This window comes from Ranitomeya imitator, chromosome 8 (assembly GCF_032444005.1).
Source record: "Ranitomeya imitator isolate aRanImi1 chromosome 8, aRanImi1.pri, whole genome shotgun sequence".
Lineage (NCBI taxonomy): Eukaryota > Metazoa > Chordata > Amphibia > Anura > Dendrobatidae > Ranitomeya > Ranitomeya imitator.
Genome location: NC_091289.1, coordinates 158,957,959 through 158,969,456, shown reverse-complemented (window position 1 = coordinate 158,969,456; position 11,498 = coordinate 158,957,959). Strand labels below are relative to the sequence as shown.

Genomic DNA, 11,498 nt, shown 5'->3' with positions numbered 1-11,498 from the left:
CAATTAGCGCTGCCTGTCTTCTGACATAATTTGGTGTCAGGCTGTCAGTGCCTGTGCGTCCACGCTGCTCCAGATCCCACCTCGCAGTCTCATCTAACGTAATCCCACTGCGGGCCTTGGAACCATGGGCATGCACAGTGCATAACCTCGACTCTCACTCCCCTCCTTCCCTCTTCTTCAGACTGTGCGGTGTCACGGCCGTGGCATGCTAGGGATCAGCTGACGGCGCACAGTCTAAAGAAGGCGGAGGGAAATGAGCGAGAGCCCGAGGGGAAGATATGCACTGCGCATGCCCATGGATCCCAGGCCCGCAGTGTGACTCAATCAGAAGACACTGCGAGGCGGGATCTCGGGCACCGCGGCCGCACAGGCGCAGCCAGCCTGACACCAAATTATGTCAGAAGACAGGCAGCGCAAATAGGGCATGCCCAAGGGATAACAGAACAGCGCAGGCTCCGTGACAGCTTAAAACAACGCTGAGGAGGCAGCGCATGGCACCAAGGGGGTAGGAATGACGGCTGTGCTGCGTCACATTACGAAGGAAAGTCCCAGCTCCGGGACGGTATAACGGTATCAGTGAACACATTTTATAAGTGTTAAGTTCTGCGTGTGCAAAGAGCTAAAAAAAAAGAGCTACCTTTTCCTTGTGCAGCATTACTGCTGCACAAGATGGCTCTTTCAGTAACAAACGACGGGGGGGGGGGGGGGGACAGGTTCCCTTACATTTAGGTTGTTGTGCCAGCGTGGCGGTCGCAGGACACATTGCCGGCTACACAGCTGGGGATCAGCTGACGTTACTGAAACCCAATAACACTGGGTCGTATGTTTTTACTGTGCAGCCTGCACTTCTGAGCCGCAACTGGCGGTGTTGGAGCCCAGGAATAGCAGTTCAGGTGGTAGAAAGATGAACACAGCAGGAGACCTGGATGACACCCAATTACTTAATCAGGCAGAGGAGTGGCAAATTCCTGCGAGATCCAGGCCTGGTTCATTTTCAGGAAAGTAAGCCGGTCAACGTTATCGGAGGATAGTCGCATGCGACGGTCTGTTAGTACACCACCTGCGGCACTAAAGACACGTTCCGATAAGACACTAGCCGCAGGGCAAGCCAGCACCTCCAATGCATACTGGCTTAGCTCTGGCCATGTATCCAGCTTAGAGACCCAAAACTTGAACGGGGAAGAGCCGTCTGGGAGTACAGTAAGAGGGCAAGCCATGTAGTCTGTCACCATCTGACGGAACCGTTGCCTCCTGCTGACTGGAGCCGCCGGTGATGGTGTAGACATTTGGGGCGGGCACACAAAAGTGTGCCAGAGTTGTGCCATACTGGGCTTGCCTTGGGCAGAGGCACTGCTTCTGCTCCCTCTTTGGGCAGAGCCTCCCCCACTGCCTCGACGCACTGAGCTGCTTTGTAAAGCACTAGCAGCACTCCTCTCAGTTGGACAGGAGAAGATGATGGAATTCACCAGTGTGTCGTGGTACTCCCGCAATTTACGCTCCCGGGTCAACGCAGGGATGAGGTTTTGGACGTTGTCCCGGTAGCGAGGATCGAGGAGGGTGAACACCCAATAATCAGGCATGTTGAGAATGTGGTCGATGCGGCGGTCGTTTCTCAGGCACTGCAGCATGAAATCCACCATGTGCTGCAGAGTGCCAACCGGCCCAGAAACGCTGTCCCCTGCTTGAGACATGATCTCTGCCCGCTCGTCATCACCCCACCCTCGCTGTACACACTGACCACTGGACAATTGTGTCGCTCCCTCCTCTGGACGGAGCTCTTCCTCCTCCATTGACTCCTCCTCATCCTCCTCACAAATTGGCCCCTGCGTACCCCTTTGTGAGGAACCACGTGGCGCTGACTCTCCAGAAGCTGATGGAAAAGGTGACTCCTCATCCTCCACCTCTTCCACCACATCATCCCTTAACCCTTGCAAAGTTTGCTGAAGCAGGCAGATAAGGGGGACAGTCATGCTGACTAGTGCATCATCTGCACTTGCCATCCGCGTGGAATAATCAAAAGGACGCAAAACCTGGCAGACGTCCTTCATAGTGGCCCACTCTGTGGTTGTGAAGTCTGATCGGCGCTGACTGCGACTTCTTTGCGCCTGATGCAGCTGGTACTCCATAACTGCTTGCTGCTGCTCACACAACCGCTCCAACATATGTAACGTGGAATTCCACCGGGTAGGTAGGTCACATATGATGCGGTGTTCCGGAAGGCGGAATCGGCGCTGCAGAGCAGCAATGCGGGATCTGGCCAAGCTGGAACGCCGCAAGTGAGCACACTCTAGGCGGACCTTGTGCAGCAGGGCATCAAGATCCGGATAGTCCCTCAGAAAACTCTGCACAACCAAATTGAGCACATGTGCCAGACATGGGATGTGAGTGAGGTTGCCAAGGGCCAAAGCTGCCACCAGATTTCGGCCATTGTCACACACTACCATGCCTGGCTGGAGATTCGCTGGCAGTAACCACACATCGCTCTCCTGCTTGATGGCATTCCAGAGCTCCTGCGCTGTGTGGCTTCGATGCCCCAATGAAACTAGTTTCAAGACGGCCTGCTGACGTTTGGCCACGGCTGTGCTCATGTCGGTCATAGGTAAACGTTCACGGGTCCATGTGGAGGTGGACTGTGACGGATCCTGCAGAGAGGAATCAGAGGAACTGGTGTAAGAGGAGGAGTCGATGCGTACAGACTGGATTCCTGCAATCCTTGGAGTGGGCAGGACACGTCCTGCGCCACTCGCACGATCTGTACCTGGCTCAACAACATTAACCCAATGGGCAGTGAGGGAAACATATCGCCCCTGTCCATGCTGACTGGTCCACGCATCGGTGGTGAGGTGGACCTTGCTACTGACGGCGTTCAGTAGCGCATGTTTTATGTTTGCCTCAACATGCCTGTGCAGGGCAGGGACAGCCTGCCTGCTGAAGTAAAAGCGGCTGGGCACCTTGTACTGTGGGACTGCCAATGCCATCAAGTCACGGAAGCTGTCAGTCTCCACCAGCCTGAACGAGAGCATTTCCAGGGACAACAGTTTGGCAATGCCTGCATTCAGAGCCTGTGCTCGGGGGTGGTTGGCCGAGAATGCCCGCCTTTTCTCCCATGCCTGTACTACCGATGGCTGTAGAGTAGACTGGGAGTGTGAGGATGACTGGGAAGGTGGTGCTGTGGGTGGAATTACACAAGGTCTCTGGGAGGAAGCCAAACCAGCTGTGCGTGAGCTGGAGGAAGAGGCAACACGAGCTGAAGAGGTGGTAGCTGCCGCTGTTGGTTGGCCTACATCTTCAGTGTGTTTCTGTAACTCCACCGCGTGCCTGGTCCGCACATGTTTCCACATATTTGTGGTATTGAGGTTGCTGACATTTTTCCCTCTTTTTACTTTATGATGACACAGCTTGCATTTGACAAAACAAATGTCATCTGCAACTGTGTCAAAAAAGGACCAGGCACTGCAAGTCTTGGGAGCGCCCTTTTTGGCTTTGGAAAGAGACAGGCTCCTAACGGGTGCCAAAGTGGAGGCTACAGGCTCCGCAGTCTTCCCCCTCCCTCTCCCTCTTTGGCCCGTAAGAGGAAGCTCTTCCTCTGAGCTGCTCCCACCACCTTCCTGTTCCTCACGCCACGATGGGTCAAGGACCTCATCATCTCCACTACCCTCTGCCACCAACTGCTCCTCCTGGGTAGTCTCAGCAGCACAGTACGCACGAGAAAGCGGCACCTGAGTTTCATCATCAGATGCGTACTGCGCTGTGGTCACCGGAGGCACTGGCCCACCTGCCTCTTCAGAGTCAGAGAGAAAAAGGTGTTGGGCATCACTGCACACTGCCTCTTCTTCCATTTCTCCAATGCTGCTTGGCTGGCCCCCTGTTTCCAAGCCAAGAGATTCAGAGAACAGAAGTAGAGACGGCTCCTGTCCTGGGCTCTCTGACTGCCTGGCCAATTTGGCAGGTGGTGAAGAGACAGATGGCTGCTCTCCAGTGCTCTGTGCCTGAGAGGATGTGGCACTAACTGAAGTCGATGCCGAGGCGTTAGCTGCCATCCACCCGACAACGGCTTCAATTTGGTCTTCACGCAGCAGCGGTGCACGGCGCTCTCCGACAAAGCTGCGCATGAAGGACTGTTCCCTGCTGAAACTGAGTGACGACGAGTCACCGGCGCCCGCAGCAGGCACAGAATCACCACGTCCTCTCCCTGCTCCTCTCCCTGCTCCGCGCCCACGCCCACGTGCCTTACTCCCTGCCCTCTTCATCTTGGTTGACAGATAAAGATAAGCAGAAAAGTACTAAGGCCTTAGTGTGCTTATTCCTGTAATGCTCCTCCTAACAGGTGTAAGAAACACTAATGTTGTAAATTGTGGACTAAACTTTATTATTTTTCAAATGTGGCCTACACAAGTGTAAGTTGTGTTTGGTGAACTTAACCTTTTTTTTGGTGCAGATCGGGCTACAGAGCTAGTTTAAATCACACGGAGACCGTGCAGACAGCCGTAAACGGCGCTGCAAGGCCAAGAAACCCTCCTCTAGGTTATCCTATATAGTGTTTTTCCACTATTTAGCTGGATACAAGTGGAAAGACACTAATAGGAATTTTTTTTTTCAAATTTTAAACTGGCTGCACTATTTGAAAAAAAGGAAATTGTTTTTCAAGGTATGAGGCAGTAACGCACCCTGAGCTGAATCCAACCGGCTATGGCTGCACACAGACTACAGGGCGAGCTGGGCTCACACGGAGACCGTGCAGACAGCCGTAAACGGCGCTGCAAGGCCAAAAAACCCTCCTCTAGGTTATCCTATATAGTGTTTTTCCACTATTTAGCTGGATACGAGTGGAAAGACACTAATAGGAATTTTTTTTTTCAAATTTTAAACAGGCTGCACTATTTGAAAAAAAGGAAAATTTTTCTCAAGGTATGAGCCAGTAACGAACCCTGAGCTGAATCCAACCGGCTATGGCTGCACACAGACTACAGGGCGAGCTGGGCTCACACGGAGACCGTGCAGACAGCCGTAAACGGCGCTGCAAGGCCAAAAAACCCTCCTCTAGGTTATCCTATATAGTGTTTTTCCACTATTTAGCTGGATACGAGTGGAAAGACACTAATAGGAATTTTTTTTTTCAAATTTTAAACAGGCTGCACTATTTGAAAAAAAGGAAAATTTTTCTCAAGGTATGAGCCAGTAACGAACCCTGAGCTGAATCCAACCGGCTATGGCTGCACACAGACTACAGGGCGAGCTGGGCTCACACGGAGACCGTGCAGACAGCCGTAAACGGCGCTGCAAGGCCAAAAAACCCTCCTCTAGGTTATCCTATATAGTGTTTTTCCACTATTTAGCTGGATACGAGTGGAAAGACACTAATAGGAATTTTTTTTTTCAAATTTTAAACAGGCTGCACTATTTGAAAAAAAGGAAAATTTTTCTCAAGGTATGAGCCAGTAACGAACCCTGAGCTGAATCCAACCGGCTATGGCTGCACACAGACTACAGGGCGAGCTGGGCTCACACGGAGACCGTGCAGACAGCCGTAAACGGCGCTGCAAGGCCAAAAAACCCTCCTCTAGGTTATCCTATATAGTGTTTTTCCACTATTTAGCTGGATACGAGTGGAAAGACACTAATAGGAATTTTTTTTTTCAAATTTTAAACAGGCTGCACTATTTGAAAAAAAGGAAAATTTTTCTCAAGGTATGAGCCAGTAACGAACCCTGAGCTGAATCCAACCGGCTATGGCTGCACACAGACTACAGGGCGAGCTGGGCTCACACGGAGACCGTGCAGACAGCCGTAAACGGCGCTGCAAGGCCCAAAAACCCCCCTCTAGGTTATCCTATGTAGTGTTTTTCCACAATAGAGCTGGAGACTGGTGGAAAAACACTAATAGGAAATTTGAGAAAAAATGTGCAGCAGGCTGCACTAAGAGCAAAAAAGAACAACTGTGTGAGGCAGTGTGAACCCCCCCTGAGCTGAATACAACCGGGTATATGGCTGCACACAGACTACAGAGTGAGCTGCACACACACACACACAGAGACCTTGCAGAACGCTGTTAAAACAGCGCTGCAAGGCAAGAGCAAGGTGAACAGTGAAGAACACACAGCGTTTTGCTAAATTAGCCTTTGGAAAGGAAAATAAAGCAATTAGCTAGCTCAACTGGCCCTCAGTTAGAACACAGCGTCCTGTCCCTAACTGAAATCACAGCAGAGTGAGCGCAAAATGGCGGCAGCGCTTTTTTATAGTGCAGAGTGACATCATTTCAGCAGCCAATCCAAGCCTTGCCAGTACTTACATGCCCACCATGCTAAACAGGATGTGCCCACACTTTCATTCATTCCTCATTGGCTGCTGCGTTCAATTTGAATTCTGGGAACTTCCGATTTCGGTATCCGATACGCGGGAAGTATCGGAATTCAGTATCGGAATTCCGATACCGCAAATATCGGCCGATACCCGATACTTGCGGTATCGGAATGCTCAACACTAGTAATGAGCAAATGCGTGAATGTTACGGTCTGGTAGATTCTTCTGAACAACTCAACAAAGTTTCATTCGGGTTCCAGAATGGTACCCAAACCAGGACTCCATTCAAATAAATGTGGGACCAGAACATCCGTTGTTTGCCACGTTGTCAACTGCATGACAGCATTGCAAACACTGGCTCTGATCGGTGGTAAGATCATTACCACCGGTCAGAGACCTGCAGTTTACACACTGTCAGATGATAGCGTGAGCCGGCAGCTGTGACCGGCGGTGAAAAGTTTATCTCAGGTCATAGCCATCGGCTGATGAGAGAATACTACTCCCTTCAGCCTACGCCTATAGTCACTGATAACAGCGAGACCAGATGCTGCTGATGGGATTATTAATCAGTCGGCACTTGTGCTATAATTAAATAAATTTAAAAAAATGACATGGGGTCTCTACTATTTTTGATAACCAGTGCAGGCAAAACTGACAGCTTCTGGATGCAACCCTGAGCTGTCAGCTTTATCCTAGCTGGTTATCAAGAATAGAGAGGTCCCCACTCTGTTTTTTTAAATTATATAAATAAATAATGAAAAAAAGGCATGGGGTCCTTCCAATTTTGGGGACTGGTATGTTTAATCTGGTAGGGGGTAATGGATATTGGCCCTTTCCAGCCTAAAAAAGCAGCTCGCAGACACCCCTGAAAACTTGCATCTATTAGATGCACCAATTTTGATGGGACTTTACCATGCTCTTCCCAGTTGCCCTGGGGGTGACAAGTGGGTTAATGGTTGTGGGTAGGGTTGAGCGAAACGGGTCGAAATATTTCAAAAGTCGCCGACTTTTGGCAAGGTCGGGTTTCATGAAACCCGACCCGAACCCTGTGTGGGGTCGGCCATGAAGTCTGCGATCTTTTGAATCTGGAATCGGAATTCCGATACCAATTCCCGATATGTTTAAGATATCGGGAATTGGTATCGGAATTCAGATTTAAGTGTAAAATAAAGAATTAAAATAAAAAATATCGCAATACTTACCCTCTGACGCGCCCTGGTACTAACCGGCAGCCTTTCTTCCTTAGAATCAGCCTTCCAAGACCTTGCGGTGACGTCGCGGCTTCTGATTGGTCGCGCGGCGGTCACATGGGCGGCCGCGCGACCAATCACAAGCCGCGACGTCACCGCGACGTCACCGAAGGTCCTGGAAGCGCTGATTCTTAGGAAGGACCTTCGGTGACGTCGCGGTGACGTCGCGGCTTGTGATTGGTCGCGCGGCCGCCCATGTGACCGCCGTGCGACCAATCAGAAGCCGCGACGTCACCGCAAGGTCTTGGAAGGCTGATTCTAAGGAAGAAAGGCTGCCGTTTAGTACCAGGGCGCGTCAGAGGGTAAGTATTGCGATATTTTTTATTTTAATTCTTTATTTTACACTAAAATATGGATCGCAGGGCCTGAAGGAGAGTTTCCGCTCCTTCAGACCCTGGGAACCATGGAAACCCAATGCACTGCATTGGGTTTCGCGTTTCGGCCGACCCCGACCCCGACTTTTTTATAGGATCGGACGATTTCACTCGACCCGACTTTTGAAAAAGTCGGGTTTCGTGAAACCCGACCCGATCCTATAAAAGCAAAGGTCGCTCAACCCTAGTTGTGGGGTTGATGTCAGCTGTTTTATGGCCGCTGACATCAAGCCCACAGGTAAGTAATGGACATTCGTTTATGAAACGCCCCCATTTCTAACTCCATAGTTAGATTGTAAAAAGACAGAGCCAGAACAAACTCTTTATTTTGAAAGAAAAAGAGTCCTTTATTTCATCTGTGCGACGTGAAGATAATCTATACTGTCCCACACTGATTCGGATGATATCATTTCATCTTCAACTAGCTTAACTATTCCCAATAACAGTAATTTTGACCAGGGGTGCCCAAACTTTTACATGCCACTGTATTAAGTGGTGCCTGGTCTAGGGTATGTGTACATGGTGACCAGACTTAGAGCCCTATTCATCAAAGATTTTATGCCTGTGTTCTGTTGTAAAAATCTTTGAAACATCGTATAATTTTGGCGCAACTCACGGTTGCTCTAAAATTTTTCAACTTTGTAGTTCTCACGCCGTTCATGCCCCACTCAGACAAAGTGCCAAAGCAGGATCAGGGGCTCAATGACTGACACAGGTCAGATTCATGATGACTGGCAGCATTTGCTAAGCCACAAACTCCAGACTGGAGTAGGATTTGTGGCGAGGCACACACAGGTGTTTGCCTCTCATCGGTAGTTCCTGATTCATGAAGAAGCTTATACCTCCTGGTTCATGAAGAAGGCTTAAACCTCTTCATGAATCATGGAGCATCTAACTCCTGTCTTGATGAATCTGACCATCAGATTGTCTATAGAAGAATTTATCTTGAGATTGTATAAAGAGGGGTTTGAGGTCTTTCTTTTTAGGGGGTAAAGTCTAGGCTTCATATTGGTTTAGATAATTTGGTCTAAGGTCAAACTTAGAAGCATAATCTACATAGCAGTAATGTAGTAAAGCAAAATTAATTTAGTCTTTGTTTGCATATATTAAAGTAGGCTCAGATTATAGTTTGTATTTGTTTTGCATGCTAGTGTGCTGCAATCACAGCAACCTGTACATTTATTTAATTTTGCAAGGAGGTGCATGTCGATTTTGCATTTCTGGAGTCTACATTTTTTTTCTTCATTTCCTAGAGTGTAGATAGGGGAGAAGGGGAACCCAAATTCTTGATACATAGGAGACAGGTAAATGGAACAAGCACATTATTAGGTATATAGCACACATATATACATATGTTTTATTATGGACCTTGGGATTCAATATGGCTACATGTTCCTCAGACAAGAAAATGTTGTACTCCCCTGGTTTCGAGGGTCTGACTTGTGGCCTGAAATCATTGGGATGCGCTAAAGGGGTACTATATGTGATTCAAATGCTCTAAGCTAAAGGGGTTGTCCATTACTTGGACATCCCTGTCTCAATCAATATGTTTGCCATTAGGAAAAAAAAAAAACATTTATACTCACCTCTGGTGCCAGTGTCATTCCAGTGGTGTTGACACTCACTCTCCCGGGGCTGTAGTCACATTGTAATATCACCTGCACCCAATCAGCACTAGCTTCACTCTCCCCACGTTTGGATGCATCAGAGATCAAGAGGAAGTCAGAGGCGCGGTTGGCCGCTCAATTCCTCTTGTGTTTGATTCATTCCAAGGTTGGGAGAGTGATGGTAGCAACTGATGGGTTGCAGGGACCACGCAACATAACATCGAGACGCAAGCCTCAAGTGAGACACTGCCGACACCATTGGAACAGTATCGACACTGAACATAAGGGCAGAGACAGACTGCCGTATTTCTCTTGCAAGAATCGCATCGTAAACCTCGTACTGGCCGTTGGTTCTCGTGACCTGACCTTGACAGCTGCATAGTAATCCATCACGCTGTCTTGCTCAGGTCAGGAGAGGTGCCAGGTCAATCCATGCAGTGTGATGTGATTCTCACACGAGAAATACGGCAGTCTGGCTCTGCCCTAAGAGTTGTTATTTTATTGTGGCAAACATGCTGATTAGGACGGGGTTGTACGAGTAGTGGACAACCCCTTTAGGGTGTAGGGCCAACACTTATGTTTCATGCGTTCGGTGCAATCTAAAGCATCACACTGTGAGAGCAGCTAGATAACGCAGAGTCACTTATGCATATACACCATATGTCACATCGAGGCACTGTGATCCAAGGAAAATGTACGTTATGCTAAATGTTTAAGTGCTTTTCTAGACAAACAAAAACTAATAGAGAAGAACTGTAAGGACAACATATGGGCGCATTAGTAAACAGAGCAGGTTCATTTAAAATGGTTAATAATGCTATGCCGAACGGTGCCCATTATAAGCCCTAATGTACTAGGGATTAAGAAATACATTATGTTTTATCAGTGGACGCACTGCACAAAGTACTTAATCCAGTGTTAAATCCTAATTGTAAATCTACTGTCTGTATACAAACAGTAATTCTTCCCTTAATGCTTTGTTTTTTTTCTCCCAAATAACTAATTATGTCTGACAATTTTCAGCTACAAAGGAAATATGAAGAGAGGAAGGCACTCATACCGTATTATGTGATGGATTTATTTACCGCTCTGCTACAAAATTAACCGTTTTCAAGTTACTATTGCAAACACCAATACATGCGTATACGATAAAAGCACATAATCATCAAACGAGCCTCCAACTAACGTAACAGAATTTTTTCATAATATGATAATTAAAAGTTTGCTATCTTTGCTTTATCATTTTTATCTGATGATTGGATTTCAAATGATGTATGATAATGAGGCAGTAATCCAGCCGTGGCATCAGCGAAGTTCGCCACATCATTTGCTGAACTAACGACCTTAACACACTGGATTCACGGTGAGAGGAAGGCCTCTTTTTGGTACATAAGGCGTTGTCCTGGTAACCATTCTGATGCAGTCAATAATAGGGCACACGCTGAAGCACAGAGTGCAGCCCGTACAGCTGTCAGTGACGGTGGGCAAGTGGGTCTTGGGATCAAACTCGATAGCCTGGAAGAAGAAATAAATGGTTTCAATGTCAATGTAACAAAGGTCACCGGTGTCCCAATTTGTGTCCACATTTTCATTAAAAAGCCTGTTTGAGACTAATGTAGGAGCTTACACTGTCGTCATGGAAACAATTTAGTTGCAGAAAAAAATAAGATTTCTGCTAAATGTGTATGTTGGGGGAACAACGTCATAAACTATAGATAACTATAATAATCACATCAACAGAAAATAATAATAATGAGAGTTTGGTGTTTTATGAAATAGCTATAAAATAATATAAGAAAATTATATTCTTCAATGAAAAGATCCTTTTCTGTTCTTATTCATTAACAAATATATTAAGTAACGACTTTGCATGCTAAAGTAAAGGCATAGCCATAGTGGTACTGTGATACAGATTATATAGATAATTTTAGTGAAGAAATCATTGGTTATTCTTTAATCAGTATTGA

General features: G+C 47.6%; 1 protein-coding gene across 1 annotated transcript in view; it reads right to left on the bottom strand.

Annotated features, from left to right (window-relative positions):
- Nucleotides 1–10,589: 10,589 nt before the first annotated feature.
- The window catches only part of DPYD (dihydropyrimidine dehydrogenase), a 1,420,302-nt gene continuing 1,419,393 nt past the window's right edge, over nucleotides 10,590–11,498 (bottom strand). The window contains exon 23 of the mRNA XM_069737684.1: nucleotides 10,590–11,046. Within this exon, the coding sequence (XP_069593785.1) occupies nucleotides 10,876–11,046 (171 nt within the window). The 3' untranslated portion in view covers nucleotides 10,590–10,875. The remainder of the gene's footprint in view (nucleotides 11,047–11,498) is intronic.